Source organism: Suillus subalutaceus, assembly GCF_016647625.1.
Source record: "Suillus subalutaceus strain FC151 chromosome Unknown DFJ58scaffold_81, whole genome shotgun sequence".
Taxonomy (NCBI): Eukaryota; Fungi; Basidiomycota; class Agaricomycetes; order Boletales; family Suillaceae; genus Suillus; species Suillus subalutaceus.
In genome coordinates, this window is record NW_024540330.1 from 117,043 (window position 1) to 133,777 (window position 16,735).

Here is a 16,735-nt window from a genome sequence, read left to right on the forward strand (position 1 = left end):
TCTCAGAGCTTGGGCAATAACTCGTGTCAGGTACTGCATACAGGCTCGACCCCACACGACTACATAATATCACACAAGTACAATTGTCACCACTAAACGTCATTCTTTTCGAATGTTCGACGCATCCTTCGATCAATGTATGAGAGACCCTCTTGGCTTCCTGAGAGATTCTGCAATTCCTAGGAATGTTTCGGCGAGTTGCACCTACAGACAACGTTGAACACGCCTTTTATGCGTTCGTGCAATAGCATTCTTACCGTATCTAAGGCCTGCGTGTATGAAGACGCGACTGTTGCTGCCGCTGGGGCCAATGGATCTCTTGGGGCATTGTTCTGGATGTCAAGTGCAATTTGAGTCATTCGTCGCAAGGAAGTAGAGGCTCTATCTAGACCGAATGATACGGCGTGGAAAGACAATGCTTTGCTAGAGATTGTGTCACAAGTTGCCAATCCAACAAAAAAACAGGCCACGAACCCAAGACGAACTGCGGAGCGGCACAAATCTTGAACAGTCTGATCCGCAACGTTGCACTCGCCATCTGACAAAAATATGATTACAGGGCTCCTGGAAGCAATGTTAGATATTAGACATGTTTATGGAAGATCGACGCACCTCTCTGTGCTCCAATGTTGTTCCATGACTGATTGAGCCTGCATAATCGCTGCAGTGAAGTTCGTGCCCCCATCGGCACTATAACGCAGAACGGCGTCCAGCAATTGGTCCGGAGAACTGACGAAATCGTTTACGAAGGCATTCGTAACGATATGATCAAACAGAATAACACTGTATGAGTCACGTCGGGCTGCTTGTTGACCACCAATTGCTGCAGCACGGGCAGACCAGAAGCTATATAGGGAGGAGAGGACGGCACCAAACCGGTTGTTAGAGCGTCGCACGATTCTGTCCGAGGCAGGCGTGTTCGGAAGGGGATGTTTGTCACCAGAGGCCATGGAGCCAGATCTGCTAATAATTAGCAATAGTAGCTAAGCGAACATTGTCCTCGCACCTATCAGCCACAAAGATTCTGGAGTATGTGTATTGATTAACGTCACTGCAACTGAACTTCAGCCGACCACTCACACATGGAATGCTTGCTGCATAATCACGGGGTTCCTGCACGAGAAGAGATGCCCATCATTGGAAACGTATCCCAAGCCGACTTGGGCATTGTTGGGATCCATCGGCGGATGAAACAAAGGCAAAGTGCAATAAGATGGCTGAGCAGCATTTCCGGCTGCAGCAGTGTGCTCGGGACCTGGCAAAACGGTAAATTGCCAATGGGACAAGCACAGAATGAGCCATACCGCTACACATTGAGTCGCTAACAAGGACATGAATTCAATTGTGTTATCACATGTTGAACATTCCAAACGCACCACTTAGCGAAATTTGCTTGCTCCTCCCGAGAATAAGGGTCTTTGAAGCCTGCGGACCATGTGAGCCCAGGAGTACAACAATAAGATTACTCACCGGCTCGCCGCCAGAAGAGATTGTGCGTAATGTAGTCCTTGGCACGTTCCGGGTTAGGCAACACTCGCTTAGAAATATGCTGAACCGCGTTCGTTCCCTCTGCAAGCAGCGGCATCCGGGGCACGACAGTAGTCGATGTGAATGTGGCGACCCAATGCCTGACAGACGAGGTTGCACATCATCGGTGCGCCCTCATCATTTGAAGAGAAGCGACGGCCTTCAACCTCGAGACCCGTATCATCAGGGCCATCGACTGCCCATCGTGACGAGGACATGGATCCGTGTCTCGTTTCATGCTCTTGTTGCGGGTGACCTGGCGTAATGGTTTATAAATGTGACTGCTGAGGTGTAGCAAATGTACCTACCGAGCGGCAATGTGCAATAGTACCCACAGTGGTCGCACCTGAAAAGATGGAAAAAAATGAGGAATGATCCGCAAAAACGAAAGAAAATATCCAACCTCGCTCTGCAAAAATGCACCACTTTTTGGTCCAAACTATGGTTGTGCCGACCTGCATGGGCTACCAGGCCTGGTGGTATCGACTTGGCACATCTCAGTCGTTTAGGCCACTGTTTAGGGCGAGTCAGTGGTGGTGTCAAAGGTAACCAGCTCAACACGCACCTTGCGAGTACTGCGAACCAAGATCGTATGTTAACTCAAAAAATGATGTCCACAACAAAATGAGCACGCCACCTTCGTGTACTGGAAGGTCTCGTGCCTTCCGGTGAACGTCGCCTCGATCGATTGTGGCGCAGTCTCAATTTCGCAGATGCCCTCGGCAGTACATTGCACGGAACATGAATGCTCCTCCCTGTTTGAAGTTTAAGTATTAAGATACAAAATAAACTGGATGATTGTCGACAAACCCGCAAAGATGAATAGCGTCGTCTTCCAAGCCGTGAAGATGGTTTGTATTCGCACAGAGTCTCTTGCAAAGTTGGCAGGGGAAAGAGCAAAGTCGAGCATCGCACAGGTGTTGGTCATGGTTCACGTCACTACAGCAAATGAAGTGTCAGAAGGTGGTGCGAAGCGTTCGTTTGATGACTTACCTTGGAATGCCACAAGTACCGCGGCAAGGGGGAGTGGACCCGTCACTCAACCTGAGCGTTGACAGATCGCAGGGCTAGAGGACGTTTTAAGCACGTAAAAAGGCTGTTCAAGGGTCAAACATACCTGACCGCAGGCATGCACAGTAGCAGCACATAGATGGTCATCTTCTGCGTGACCGATCACCTAAACGACAAGCTCGACGACCTTGTACGCGCTGTAACGAGGATCCATCTCACCTTCGTACACTCATCCAGACATCCCTGTCTCCCGGAAAGTTTGCAGGCTTGACCACAGAGATGTGCATTAACAACACATCTGGAAGGGACGATGAGCTCATGTGTGGATACGATCATGAAAGGCTTAACATATGGTTGCCGGGATGCCCCGCTCTGAAAAGTTATCAGTCATTTAATGTTGCACAAGTACAGATTTTGGCTTACGACATAGAGCAAGCCTTCGTCTCTCCAGATGACGCACAGAAATCGCAAGAATGTATGCAATCATGAGAAGTCTGGCAGTCATGCTGTCCGTCATGCAATCTGGTCTGAATGCAGAGCAGCTCGCAATTTCCACACTTCAGCTTGCACAACTGCAAGTTGCTCTTCAAGTCCACCGTCGCACTTTCAAACGTTCTCATGAGCTCGTCAATGCTTGCTTGCCCACTTTGGAAGCGAGCAACATTGGACGATATCCACTCGCGAGCGTGGGTGACCCGCAAATTGACCAGACTGTCGATATGAGCGAGCAAATTCTCAATCCATCGATCCTCTGGCATGTGATGGCGAGAACCATAGTCGTCCCATGCATGAGACAGAACTTGGAGAGCGGTCTCGCGAGAAGAAGATTGTGGCCCCCCTGCCAATGAAAATTCAGTTGAAGTATCGGGCATCTCAATTGGGATATCGTCATCTAGGTTCTTTATAACGCCAGGTTAAACATGATTGCAATAAAAAGCAGCAGAAGCATTCCATACCTTCAGAGGTTCTGGGTCAGGATTAACCTCTTGCAGTCCAAATGCTAGAGCATTTGGCAACATGGCTAAAAGAAGTTGCGCTCGATGCGAGGCCATCGATTCTGCAATGTGTTGTTCGTCAACTGAACTATGGATTCTTTAAGAGTACACACGTGACAGAGCGCCCCAATCATTTGCCTGCACAAGTTCTAATGAGTGCTCTCAAAATGTACGACGAATCAATCATACCTTCAGTTTCGCCATCAAGGTTTTCATCACATGGAGGAACTCTCCTGCTGTATTATGCGTCAATTTTTGTTTGTCCAGTCGACGTTTGAGGGTTGGGAACAGCTTATAAAATTCTTGCGACTCGATTACTGGCCTACATTGGAACAATCAAAACAATATGCTACCATGAGAGACGTTTCACATACCAAGGGATGATATTCAACTGCCCAGCGTGGAGGCGAGAAATGAAGTTGGCCTCTTGTTCGTCTTGGACTATCTGCTGGAACTTGAGGGCGAACCTGAGGGACGATCTGAGTATGCATTCCTGTGGACACATCTGGAGCATACTCTCGAGTAATTTCTGCTTTGTCCGAATCCACGACATCCTAAAAGTCGATGAGTCAAAACACATGAAAAACAGATTTCAAGAGGTGGAAAAGTACCTTAATGATGATCACCAGCGTCGATTGAAATAGACTCGGGTTAGACGCTGGGTCGAGGACGGTCGAGCTTGATTGGAATGACTGGAATAAGCCTGTGATATCTCGGCTCAAGGCGAAGTTGTTCCGGAATAGCACCTACGTCAACGACGTTAGGAAACCATCAGAAACACACAGCAGGCAGCAAACCAAGTTAGAGATCGCAGTATTGAACAGCACGAGCAATGTATCTTCTTGAGCGGAACGCTCAATACTATGAACACCTGTTAAGGGAAGATGTCGATATCATAGAATGTCCACCGATGGTTGGTTCAACATACCTTCAAAATCCAAAGCAACGACAAGAGCATCCTTAGTCGGAGTCACTGACATCCAGACCCCTTCTGTCGTACGCATGGCCGATCCCGCGAATGACGTGTCCACAAGATGGTTCAAGGAAAAGCTTTTCCCCACTGATTGTTCGCCCATGGACGACACAACTTTGACCGGCTTGAAGAAGATTGTACCAGAATGAAGTCAGTGTCACGCGACTCGAGGCGTTCATGTCAGCATACCTTTTTGGCCATGTATGACTGGAACAAAGATTCATACCAACCAAAAGACAGGTGATTGACAATGCGGTTAACATCCGCGCCGAGGAGAGACTTCTCAAGTTCGGTCGAGTATACACCGTCCTTGAGTGGAATGAATCGATTCTCCCTCGTCACTGCAATGTGAATTGGAATGAGGCAGAGGATATCCACCAACCATTCCCCGGCTCTGAACTTCGACACGCTCCATTCTGCAGCTCCGAGGAGACTATTGGAAAAACCGGAATATGTAGTTGCAGAGATGACCATTGATTTTAGGATGGTTCCCGTTGGCTTCTTTGACGTCCTTTCAAAGTTGTAAATAAGGTCGTGGAAGTGCGGTGAGAACATATGATGGTCCCGATCTGTAGTGAACATCAATGTCCGCGGACATCTGTTACTGGACGATGTGATCGTCTCCCGCTGAACAGCAGAGAGAACCGGGAAACGAGTCCACACGTCGGCGTGACAATCAATGAGACAGTTGTGTGCGGTGGCGTTCTCCGACTGAGCTCCTCCTCCTCGGACGCCTTTCTCTTTGAAGGTAAACTCCGTCACTTTGCGAGTGATGTCGAGAGCGAATGATCGACAAGAATTCGAGTCAATGTCAACCGTAACCAGATGGACAATACTCCTCTTTATTAGAGAAGTCAAAAGCAGTGGCTGGTCCAGGGGAAGATCCGGAATTTCGAGCGGGAACGCCACTCGTCGAGCCGAAGGTACTCCAGTGATAGGCGGTCAAGGTCAATTCAGAGCCCACACACGAGTGACGATCAAACAAGAACCATCTGGAGTGGAGTAAACTGCCTTAGGGATCTGAATGAGATCAAGTGTGGCAGGTCTGTCATACGCATATTAGCAGTCATCATTTACTGCGAGCCGAGTTCCTACCTAAACTGCATCGTTGTCAGGGAGTATATTCTGGCTTGTGCCAATGAATCGACGAGCAGTAGCTCCTCGCTACCACAGATAAAGCACGCATGAATGATAGAGACATCCTTCGCCATACCACTGAGTCAAGTTGATCGCGCTACCAGAAGCCTGGAAACCACGGGTGTTATCGTGGACAAAGATGTGTAACTAAAAGCTGGTGACATGTTCGTTAGACCCGTCCAGAAGATTGTTTGTGGAAACCAACCTTCTCTCTAGCGACGACACTGAGCAAGCGTTTTGACTCGTCAAATGCGAGAATAAATTCGCCGATTTTATCGCGATTAAGCTTTTTCCCGCGGCCCTGATTCAAGGCGCCTTCGATCGCGTGAAGGCTTTCCAGAAACACCATTAGGTTCCCATGCCGATCAGTCGTTGCAAGCAAGATCTTATCGCCTGAGAGAAGTTGCGCTCTCCTAAAGCAAGAGCGTCAATTCATTGATGCACCGCAATGTCAAAAGCACTGACGCAACCGAATCCCCGAGAGGCAACTTGAACGAGTACGCGTGCCTCCCAGTGAACTTTCGGCGAGGGAATTATGGTAGGGTCCATTTTCAAGGAATGTTGATCGTGTTCCATCAGCTGCATGAGATGGACAGAGAATTCACAGACAGGATCCTGGAAATATTCCCTTCGGCCAGAGATGAATATCTGTGCTGTTACCAATCATTTCGTCAGGGTGGGTGTGCACGAGAATAGCTGGACTTACTTTGGTAATATCTTCGTATCTCCTCGACGGAATTGATGACGAAAGTGTACCTATCAACTTAAAATGAAGGCGAAGTAAAATAAGTGCGGAACCACTAACGCATGATGCCCTGTTTGCGAAAGATCATTTATTTCATGGATAAATGCCCTCCGCAACTCAGTAAGTTGCTCCTCTTCATGACTGGCAACCTCTCTCTGAACCTGAAGTAGACACTGATCGGTTTGTATGCGCAATGCAAAATGCACCAAAGCGCGGGTCTGCTTCGTCAAGTTTGATCTAAAGTGATCCAGAGCGGCTGTCCTAGTTTCTTCCACGATTTTGGCCAAGATACGGGGTATTTTGACATCATTCAACTCCACGAGGAACTGGGTATCGCTGATAGAATCGGCGTCCGCCTCTTTTAACGTTTTGCCGAAGATACGCAGATCCAGTTCGGAGACGATGGAACTGAATTTACCCCAGAGAGCGGTTACCAATCCCTTAGGCTTCTCATGCGGAATGATCCCTTTGCTGATCAATTTGAGGTTTTCCTTAACGTGTGACATGTCCTCCTGGAGAATGACATTAATGAAGCTTTCACGGGCTTCCTTCGGCATATCAGGAGAGTTGCGAAGGACGTCCCGGGCAATGCAGATCCGTTCTTTGCCGTCCTTGAAGTTTCGATTGTTGATTTTCTCCGAATGCATCTTGCGACGGAGCTCTTCCCCTATGTCTGGATACAAGGCGATGAGAGTATTAAGCTTATCTGCGCAACTAATTAATAAAATGTAGAGCATTGTAAACATGACATACCTCGCACTGAATTACGTTCCTGTTCACTTCTAGTGGGATGCAGAGAGAGATCGACAGCGGAGGTACTTGAAGAATGATGTCAGTGATACACGACGACCTGTCCTAAGTATAACTCACGAAGAGTCGGTACCGACTGGAATATCAGCCATGGCCGAATCTGTGAATGGTATCATGCCAAGATAAAGTGATTGCACGGAGGACGGACCTAGAGTCGACGGACCGTCTTGCTCGCATCCTGTGGGACATGGGAAAGATTCGTGAGTGAAGGTACTAGGGCTGAATTAGACATGGGTAAAGTGTGCGAAGTAAAAACGCACGAAAATTTCTCGATAATAGCATCGACCAAGGCTTGATGAAAAACCTTAGTTAGAAGAGGCTCCCCCCTCTTCACATCCTCTCTAACCCTTGTTTCCTCTGACCCCTTGCTCGACCTAGTATTCGATGAGATACCCGTGGATCGCTCCCGAAACAGTCCACACTGTTGTCGGAAACGATCCTGGATGCCATCATATATCAGAATGCTCAAGGCATCTGCATCCAGGCTCTCGTTGATCAGTAAGGCATCACTCTTCCTAGGGAAGTGTCAGTTGACGGCCAAAGTCGAGCTGCGCAGTGTAATACCCACAGGTAATTGCGCAACTGGATGTTAGTTAAGGATTGGTTTTTCATGGGTTCGGCATTGAGCCTGCCCGGTTGAAATGCGACGGTCATGAACCCTTGAGTCGTTTCAACCATGCAACAACTCAGGCTTCATCAATTTGACATCCACTGTTGCCTCTGGGTGAGACTGCGGCATGGTGATATGCCTGGACGTAGCCTATAGAAGCGGCTCTAAGTATTCGGCCACTCATTGATAAACCAAACTAACCTTGAATCCCGGGCGCGACTTTACTGCCTCCTCCTGCTCATTTGTTTTCGCGACTTCGAACGTGAACAGTCTACTGGACTCATCATGGTCTTCGTCCAGATCCATGATGGCGTCTTCGCCTTGCTGGTCATTCCATACGATCGATCGAGCATGCTCTGGGGAAATGAGTGCTGTGACTTGATCACACATTTTCATGAGGTATCTGACATTTTTCGTTAGGAGCAGTATCTAAACTGAGAAAGACTTAGACGGACCTCATGAAGGTCACGCGGTTGCGTCTCACAGACGAAGGAGCTGAGTCATCCCATGTCGAATCCTCCGGCCAGTAGATGAGGAAAAGCTGTTGGTCAGGTGTAGCCTCGCAAACCGCACGGACAATGTACAGTCCAGAACGAAGACTCGGCATTGAAATGCTGGAGTCATTTTGGTTCGTGACGAGTTGTTTGGCGCTACACAATGAAGTTTATCAAAGTGTCAACCTGAATACTGGCAATGATCTTACATTTCTTCGTCGACAACACCCAGAGATGACAGAGTCGCACAATTTCACTCTTACTTCCGTACACGCCAACAGGCTTCACGACGAAGCGGTCTAGCGCGCTAAAGTTTACTTTCGTCATGGACACATATGTGCCCGGACAAACACTGTTGATAAATGCACGGAGTGAGTCCTGCGCTATAATGACTTTGTCCACTAAAACTCAGAGTCAGCGAAGGCAAGGCTTGTCAATGATAGTGAAGATACCTAGCCCACCACTCCCTTGTTCATTGATCAAATCCAGGATCCGATACATACCATTAATCGACTGGACAAGGTCGCGAGCATCACTATGCGGAGAGGATTCTTCCACGTCCATCTGAATCAGAACGTGAGAACTCCAGCCCACATCATGATGGCCGCAAGCCTGGAGGAAGTAGACCTACAGAGTCTTCTGCATTATCAGATCTTACTGATTGATAGAGGTCGTCGTCCGAATCCTCAGACATGTGAGTAGAGTCTGCTGCATCACCTTTCGACGCTGAGAGTGCTTGTGATGTCAAGGGCTCATCGTCCGAGTCATCGTCCATCTCGTCGATCGTGATCGATGGTGCAGATGCACGGGAAAATGAGCCCTGGGCAAAACGATTCCAACTATTATCGCCAGTACCGACTGGTCGATCTGTGCAGATTATGAATGATAACTTCCCTGTATGTGGAGTCCACTAACCGACTCCTTTCCCTTTGTCTATCCTCTGTTTCTTGAAGGGCTGTATACCTTGACTGGCACCGTGACTGTCTGGGAACAATTCTGGTGGTACATACGATCCGTCCATGATGGTGGGTGAATGTGAAGAACAGAGAACCTGTTATCACCCTACTTTATAGTTGTTGTTGCCTGGGTCTAGGGTTAGTTAGTAGGCCTCAGCCACCAACCACGAGGCAAGGATGTTCATACTAGTACTACGTAATTAGCTCATTGTACTAACAATGTTAATGATCTAATACGATTTGTGTCTTCGCAATTAATATGATTATGTCGAACAAGGTAGGTATATAGGCGAGTGCATGGGACATGTGGATGAATGTAACGTTTGAACAGCAATAGCTGAGCTGTTTAATTGAGTTTTACATAGTTGATCTCGTCTTCAAGCTGGTCCGTGCGTATACGCGTCGCGTCTGACGCATGCTCTCGAAGTGAGTCTCCTAAACGCTGATATTCTGGCAGACGTATTCTCGTCTTGGCCATAAAGTTGTAATTAATTGCCCCCCGAGGATTTTACTTGGTCGGAAACCAGAGAACCTCATCTACTTGTCCTCTATCATGATGCCGCTCAGCTTCCCAAAACGCTTCGATCCCACGATCAACCCACGATGTCTCAGAAAAGAGCAGTCTTAACAAGTCCCGAGAGAGAGCTATGGAATACCAGCGGCATAGGGCGAATCTTACGCAGAACCTCTTCACTGCTAGCTATGTGGACATCATCAATGATCATGATACAAAGTTTGGCCATGCAGTAGAAATACAATACAATAGCCTCACCATCATATAGCCATCAATCGCCCTGTAAAAGATCCCCCGCACGATCTTGTTCACGACGCGACTTTGGCGGCTTCACCACCAAGTCTGCTTGTTGCCTGCAAACTCAGATTAGAGCATGAGCTTGCACATCTCCCATATACACTCACAAACGCATCCGCAACAGTAGCTTGCGGTTGGTGCTTTGTATTTCAGCAGCGGTCTTTATGGCACGCGCGAACAATTCGGCCCTATGATCTACCTTTCTCGCTTTCAGGATCTGTAGCGTGAATGGTGTCAGTAATCTCCTCCCTATAGCTATGCAAACAAGTTTCACTGGCCTTGTTCTGACTGTCAACTCGACCTTGAATCTGGCCGCTTTGAATGAGTGCAACTACCTCCTTCTCAACCTCGTCAACGGTCCAGCCGAATGCGACGCTCATCCTGTCGAGACGAATGGTCTGGAATGGCTGGAAGTAAAGCACGACCGCAACATTACGAATGAGGTTCGTTAAATCATATACATGTGAGTACATATGAATGTCCACGTAATGGCGCGTCTGGCGCAAGAAAGACGAGTCAGAGTTATAGATATTAATAGACTTAACAAGCATACCGAATACCGTTCAAGAAGTTCCAGGACGTTTTTGAAATCGCTTGAGAGATATGACTGGGTCAAGTCTCGAACATATGGTTCTTGCTCGATGTACGCAGAGAAAATAGCGTTTCCCGTAAGTTGAGACTTGATTGCAGATCGCGACATGCTGGCAAGAGCACATAGAGTCCCATATATCGCAAAATCACCGGGAGCGACGAGCTAGCAGAGCATAAGCAAAGATTGGCTGGATGGAAAATCTCGCCTACCTTGCCAATCCAATCACCAAGAGAATCCGGAGGGCCGATCTTCAGGAAAAGTTGGGCAGCTTTTTCGTAGTTGGCTTGTCCTAAGTGGAACAAAGCCATCGCAAAATCCAGCTTGGACTGTACCTGGTCACGTTCTGCTGACCTTTTAGGTGGCGGGGCAGCTGAGATGTTGGAACCGGGAGCGGTATTGGATGCTGCTGCTGCGCTTGCCGTATCAAGTGCACCCTCAGCCTTAAAGACGTAGGAAGATATGTGTGAGTAATTGCGTTGTTCGATCACAAGCTATAGGAGACATGAATAACCGAACAACAATACAAATGAACTAAAATCTACCTCTAGCACAGAAAGACACATGTCAAGAACGTGTTGGCTTGTTGAGCAGAACTCCCTTGATTTCGTATAATGTTTAAGTGCTTGGGTATAGTCTCCAGTGGCGCGGTAGAAATCACCGAGGTCCCTGTGGCCCATCTAATAGAGAGATGATATTTAGAGTTTCTGAAGGAATCAAAACGCTAGTCGTACCCTTATGCTCTCCTTAATCATGTTGTTAGAATACGTCTTCAGCTCGACCTCTAGCTTCGTTCTCTCCGCTTGATTCTTCTTCGTAACATCTTCGCACCAAACCGTGTTCACTGAGCAAAACTCGCTAGGAGGGAGCTGCACCTCCGGAAGGTCCGCCACAGCATCATATGCATTCATCGCAGTCTGATAGAGGGTCGGATCGCGAAGCTCCTCGATCTGCGCGAACGCCAGTTTCAATGCCTGTGGTGCCAAAGTCGGACATGTTGAGATAATGTGCACAAGCCTGTCAAATGCAGTACGACCTCAGAGAGTCGAACCTCGATCTAAGCTAGTGCATCAAGAGGGGCGTATGATTCATACCAGAATATCCCGAGATGTATGCATCTAGATCGAAAGGATGAGCATCGTCCACTGGTCGGATTCGTCTCCTCTGGACTGCGGGAGGTTGCAATAGGGAGGCTTCGTTTTCAATATAATCAATGTCCATCCGTAAGACACTTGGGTAGGAAACGGACGTGACGGTCGAGTCCCAATTGCACATTCTGTTAGGCCGCAATGAGTCAGCCAGTGATGTATTGCTTAGGTCATTCACCATATGCGGGCCCTTGGCACAGTTGGTAGCGCGTACGCTTCGCAAACCGTGATTGCGTAAGGTCGTGGGTTCAACTCCCACAGTGTCCATGTTTTTGGTACTCCATCTGTGCCACCCTGTCACTGGTTCTGGTTGCTTCTCCGGCCTTTGCTACAGTCAAATATTGATTGTCTGAAGCCCGCTACAGAACCAGCCAAGTTTTCTTTTTCGACGTACAACACCCAAACATGTACATCCTTATACTAGACGCAGTGTCTCGATATTTCAAAGATTCAGCAATCCAAGCGTGATGATGGACTCGGAGGTGTTCAGAGGTCAGCATCCATGCGTCTTTTTGCTGAAGACATGATTTCCATGGGTGCCCGTCCACCTCCACGAGTCGTGACGTGTGCAATAATCAGCTGACCATTAACTCTGATATAACCGACGCGCTGAACCGGGGGATTATTGTGACTGGCGCCGAAGCATCCTATCGCGTCATAGAAACATGCACGTCTTGCCGAAGAGCCGCGCCCACAGAAGTAAGGGAGATGAGATGAGTTGAGGGCAAGCCCTGTCGCAGAAATACGAAATCTCACCAAACTTACTGCAAAAGGTACAGGTACCGCGTCATGAGATGCAATTGATGTACAACATGCGCTGGACACAAGTGCGTCCCGTCAACACTCGAAGGTCGGTGACATAAGAAAAGGATAATACTGGCTACTCAAATCTTTTCCAGGCGTGTTTCTCAAACTCTTTCAGTTTCGCTCGCTTGGTTGGGCTACAGGGTAAAGGACGTCAAAAACTGCACTAGAACATATCACGAATACTCACAGGATGGGTACGCGAGGCTCGATGAGGGCTCTTTGCTGCATGCTACGGAAGCGATCACGGAATAAGTTGCCCTCGGGCTGATGGAAGGCTATCAGCAATGTCGATAAAACTGGCGCAATCTACACACCTTTAGCGTTCGTAGGTTTTCGCTCAGATCCTCCCCAATCTGAACCTCGATTTCATTTTCAGGAACTTTATATTTCCCTAGCCGTTGGCCAGCCAGACCCTTTCTAAGCTTCATCTTCAGCGCCAACTGCCTTGCCAATCGCGCTTGATTTTGTTGTTGGCCAACTTTCTCCGCAGTTGAACGGAGAGATTTAACCATTGTTATCGTGGCAAGCATTTTTTTTCTCGCCGCCTTTTCTGCCAAGGCTCGTTTCTAGTGCAAGCTCAGCGACAATGGTAAGGAAGCTCCAAAAGGCGTACCTCCTCGCGCAATCGCAGCGCCTTTGCTCGTTGCTGCTTAGTTTTACGTGTCGATGGTTTCTTGGGTACAACCGCATCGTGCTGTGGGACTGGTTCGCCGTCATCTGTAGGTATCTCGTCCAAAGTCATTCCAAGTGGAAGGCCCTCCGTGACATTTGTAGCAAGTGCACGTGCATCGGCAACCTTGCGTCGAACTTCGGCTAATTGATCCGCTTCATCTTGTCTACGTCGCTCCAGCCTGCATGCCTCCCTAATAAGCTCATCATGTGCCGCGGCAGGGGGGTTGTATGATGATCCTTGATGTGGCTCCAACACAGCAGGAACTTCTATGATATCACGGGGATGAGATAATTCCGGGCGCTGTGAATATCATCAGCAAATCGATGGTGGCAGGGAAAGGAAGAAGCCCTACCTTGATCTTGGGTTTCTTCGTATGCTCTAATCCATCAGCTACTTCTTCCACCTCCTCGGCAGTCCATGGGTCATAAGAACCGCTATGTTTCACAGCAGCGCTAACATCGATTAAAGCACTCCCTGCACCAAACTCTGTGTGGTCCATAATCGCATTGAATGGACCCTTTCTGGGCCGCTTTGCAATGCGAAGAAGGCGCTCCTTGTCAGCTCTACTGACTTTTGATCGTGATGGTATAGAGTCTTTTGTTGGGCGAGAAAACACGGCAGGAATGGCAGATCGTTGGGAAAGTATTTTCGTGGAAGTCAACTCAGCCTTAGAGTACCGCGGTAACGACTTGCGGACTAGATAGTTTTATGCTTTTTACCTAGAGATGTCTTGCAAGAACTTACCTTTATCATCTCCTTTGGTGTCTACAACAAATAATTGATCGTCTGTCTGTTTCTGTAGCGTAGAACTGTCAAAGTCGATGTACGCGATTAGATGGTAGACATGTGGAAGACACGAATTTTCCACACCCGATGACTCGCTCCTCTGAACGCAGACTCTCTAGGCCCTGTTCCACAGGCTGTATATCAATGTTTTTTCGCCATGCCTTCTTGCCCTTACGGACTCGATTGAGCAAGTTGGGAGGGTGCACCGACACCAGGCGCAGCGTTTTTTTTGATAGAAGATTTTGAAGTAGAAGAGACCTTGGTGATTTTTGTGAGAGCCATTTGGTGGTGGCAGCCAGCCTCCTTGACTCTTGTCGATGAAGTTCTGCAAATGTCACGCCGACGTTGTTACGGTGTCACATTAAGCTGCCGTCAATTTCATCTCAAATTCCGGCGCGTCTACTTAGGAGGGCCATGGCATGATGCATGATATACATCAGCTGTACTATAGCAGTTCATATACGACTACGATTCGTATTTGCTCACAGTTTCGGTGAGACTATGTAGCTGCCTCGGCTCTCCTTACGCTGAGTACAAACATTTTACGTAAATACTACTTAGTCCGAGTCATATTCCTTCTTTGTTATGCTTTTCATGTTGCGCACGATCGTGCACATGCCCAATCGCACGAAATACCCTAAAGCCACCCACTCGCATCCCTCGCACGTAGCTGCAACAAAATTGCCCGCCTCACGAATGACAACCTTTGGTTCAAGAATCCACTTTCCAACTCCCCCCATCAGGCCATGTAGGATCACGCAGATATCAAGCAGCCTGAGCAACCGTACGTATTCCGTCCAGCACCTGCCACCCCTGCCCCGGCTACCGTGCCTGCTTCTTTACCACCACACACCTCCACAGCGACGCTTCCCGTATCCTGGCCACCGGCGCACCCCATGGGGGCAACTCGCACAAGCTCTACTCAAACACAACGGCCGTGTCTTCACTAAGGGCATTGGCGAACCAACCTTTCGGCACATCTTTTACGCGCCCACTCGGTTTCAACTGAGAGCCTAGGCTCGATTGTGGACCGATCGAGGGATTCCGGTAGGGAGTCTGCATCCATCAAAGCGAGAGTCGCAAAGAGACGACCAGTGTGTGCGCCGATTCGTATTGACAAAAAGAATGTTCCCGCGAACCGATTTGTCATTTCAGACGACTCATCCTTTCAGCTACAGTGACCGCAACAGCGGACTTTCCGACGCCCGCCGTGCCATGCAACCAGGTGATTCGGCCTTCTTCACGGTTGCCTAACTATTCGTGGATGTGCTTGAGGAGGTCCACCCGGGTCCCTTCCAAACATTGCGGATGGGGTAGACGTTCGCGAGAGTCATGTTCAACACCCTTGACAGTGACCTGGACCCACTATCAGAGTAGGATAGTCGTACCCTTGAGCATACCGTGGCCATTCACCGCGGGTTGACGGTGTTTGGGCGGGTATAATATACCAAATCGGGAACCAGGCGCGCGACAGCCATTGAACACCGTGTTTGATTCTCTGTTTTTCCTTCCTCTGAGAGCTTGAGGATCACAAGTGAATGCTATACTGATTTCTGTCATGTCTTTTGTACCCCCGTGAATCATTCTAGCACGAAGAGTTTATTGATAAATACGAGAAATCTGCCGAGATTACTGATGACATTGAAGCAGACACAGTCCGTATGCAACATTTAATTTTGCACTGACACTGACAACTATACAGAACGAGGATGATTTTGGTGACTACTCACTTGGTTCCATGTCTCGTACTACTAGTAGCGAGTTGGATGAGAGTTTCTTCGATTATCAACTGTGAAAACCAAGGACCCACTCGCATGGTGGCAAAACAACTGCCGTGCTTATCCAATGCTGCATCGGATGGCACTCGACTATCTCTCTGTCCCAGGTATGTCTCCTTCGAATCCTCTTTCAATCAATCAATACTTATTATCTTGCTCAGCAACATCAACTGCGGTTGAACGTGTCTTCTCGCAGGGCCGGCAGCTCCTTCATTTTACTCGCAACCGACTCGCACCATCAACAATTCGTGCCTTTCTCTGCCTCGGAGCGTGGGGCAGAAGTGATCTTCTGGTGATGGAGGACCTTTTAGCCGCTGTCAGGACTCAAAACGGAAGCGAAATGAAGTCGAAGCAGAGGAGAATGACAAGGAAAAGTAGTACTATTTTATTTCATTGTTGTTAATACTTAATACACTCTTCTTGGTAATGTACCCGCGGTGTTCAGAGACACCGCGGTGTTTTCCATAAACCGCGACATTGACGGGTCGGTGTGTACCCGTACCCGTGAAGGGTACGGTGTTGGCGGGTGCGGGTGCGGTGTCAACTTTCCGACCCTCGGTGTTACCCCGTGCGGTACCCTAATCCCAGGTTCCTTCAGACATACCCAAGAGTTGTCAACGAGGTCAGGGAGTGATAATAAGACATGAGAGATGAAAATACTGACATCAAGTCAATAACTAGGGTCAACGGTGTTGCGTACTGAGCGCAGTATGTAGCTATAATGAGTTAGGCAACAACACAATCAAAGTGATGGAAATTATCAAGGTGTCAAAGCTGCCTGAGATTGAATCAATGGATGTCTCGGGTGGGTGGAGTACTCTTCAAGTGGAAGTTGAATATAACAGTTGTTCAAGTTTGACCTAGTTGAATCATTATCAATGCGCG

General features: G+C 48.3%; 3 protein-coding genes and 1 non-coding gene across 4 annotated transcripts; 1 reads left to right on the forward strand and 3 right to left on the reverse strand.

The window, feature by feature from the left end:
- Positions 1 to 132: 132 nt before the first annotated feature.
- Positions 133 to 9,323, reverse strand: DFJ58DRAFT_729977 (uncharacterized protein; the record flags this gene model as incomplete). Its single annotated transcript, XM_041385815.1, has 47 exons — positions 133 to 204; positions 258 to 423; positions 475 to 564; positions 613 to 960; positions 1,007 to 1,024; positions 1,081 to 1,255; positions 1,305 to 1,321; positions 1,377 to 1,425; positions 1,471 to 1,569; positions 1,622 to 1,783; positions 1,836 to 1,873; positions 1,931 to 2,040; positions 2,093 to 2,102; positions 2,160 to 2,282; positions 2,338 to 2,466; positions 2,521 to 2,594; positions 2,645 to 2,704; positions 2,758 to 2,910; positions 2,948 to 3,044; positions 3,097 to 3,437; positions 3,495 to 3,595; positions 3,647 to 3,671; positions 3,723 to 3,855; positions 3,908 to 4,000; positions 4,050 to 4,087; positions 4,145 to 4,279; positions 4,331 to 4,404; positions 4,462 to 4,630; positions 4,696 to 5,432; positions 5,496 to 5,551; positions 5,602 to 5,670; positions 5,720 to 5,790; positions 5,849 to 6,036; positions 6,114 to 6,296; positions 6,350 to 6,399; positions 6,449 to 7,094; positions 7,142 to 7,206; positions 7,259 to 7,411; positions 7,459 to 7,713; positions 7,767 to 7,857; positions 7,911 to 7,947; positions 8,010 to 8,211; positions 8,264 to 8,458; positions 8,574 to 8,703; positions 8,755 to 8,866; positions 8,934 to 9,169; positions 9,218 to 9,323. The coding sequence occupies 47 exons, from the start codon at positions 9,321 to 9,323 to the stop codon at positions 133 to 135; spliced, it is 6,681 nt and encodes a 2,226-aa protein (XP_041242007.1).
- Positions 9,324 to 9,678: 355 nt separating this feature from the next.
- DFJ58DRAFT_796781 (26S proteasome subunit RPN7-domain-containing protein) lies at positions 9,679 to 11,924 on the reverse strand. Its single transcript, XM_041390597.1, has 9 exons — positions 11,753 to 11,924; positions 11,393 to 11,694; positions 11,204 to 11,338; positions 10,871 to 11,152; positions 10,623 to 10,823; positions 10,348 to 10,566; positions 10,177 to 10,286; positions 10,031 to 10,125; positions 9,679 to 9,958 (listed from the first exon to the last, which is right to left on the reverse strand). Exons 1-8 carry the CDS (start codon positions 11,877 to 11,879, stop codon positions 10,044 to 10,046), a joined length of 1,458 nt encoding a protein of 485 aa, XP_041242008.1. The 5' UTR covers positions 11,880 to 11,924; the 3' UTR covers positions 9,679 to 9,958; positions 10,031 to 10,043.
- A 67-nt stretch (positions 11,925 to 11,991) lies between these two features.
- Positions 11,992 to 12,073, forward strand: DFJ58DRAFT_t110. Its single transcript has one exon. It is a non-coding gene; the product is annotated as a tRNA-Ala (tRNA).
- Positions 12,074 to 12,195: 122 nt separating this feature from the next.
- On the reverse strand, positions 12,196 to 14,409 carry DFJ58DRAFT_796784 (P60-like protein). Its single transcript, XM_041390598.1, has 8 exons — positions 14,279 to 14,409; positions 14,157 to 14,250; positions 14,031 to 14,095; positions 13,639 to 13,982; positions 13,227 to 13,586; positions 12,928 to 13,179; positions 12,801 to 12,877; positions 12,196 to 12,747 (listed from the first exon to the last, which is right to left on the reverse strand). Exons 1-8 carry the CDS (start codon positions 14,352 to 14,354, stop codon positions 12,687 to 12,689), a joined length of 1,329 nt encoding a protein of 442 aa, XP_041242009.1. The 5' UTR covers positions 14,355 to 14,409; the 3' UTR covers positions 12,196 to 12,686.
- Between the last annotated feature and the right edge of the window lie 2,326 nt (positions 14,410 to 16,735).

Coding starts and splice junctions, on each gene's coding strand:
- DFJ58DRAFT_796781 (XM_041390597.1), bottom strand. CDS start 11,879: ATGGACATTGATTATATTGAAAACGAAGCCTCCCTATTGCAACCTCCC. Junction 11,339..11,392: donor TGATTAAGGAGAGCATAAGG/GTACGACTAGCG, acceptor TCTCTCTATTAG/ATGGGCCACAGGGACCTCGG. Junction 10,824..10,870: donor TTGGTGATTGGATTGGCAAG/GTAGGCGAGATT, acceptor ATGCTCTGCTAG/CTCGTCGCTCCCGGTGATTT.
- DFJ58DRAFT_796784 (XM_041390598.1), bottom strand. CDS start 14,354: ATGGCTCTCACAAAAATCACCAAGGTCTCTTCTACTTCAAAATCTTCT. Junction 14,251..14,278: donor AAACGCTGCGCCTGGTGTCG/GTGCACCCTCCC, acceptor TGCTCAATCGAG/TCCGTAAGGGCAAGAAGGCA. Junction 14,096..14,156: donor TCAGAGGAGCGAGTCATCGG/GTGTGGAAAATT, acceptor CGACTTTGACAG/TTCTACGCTACAGAAACAGA.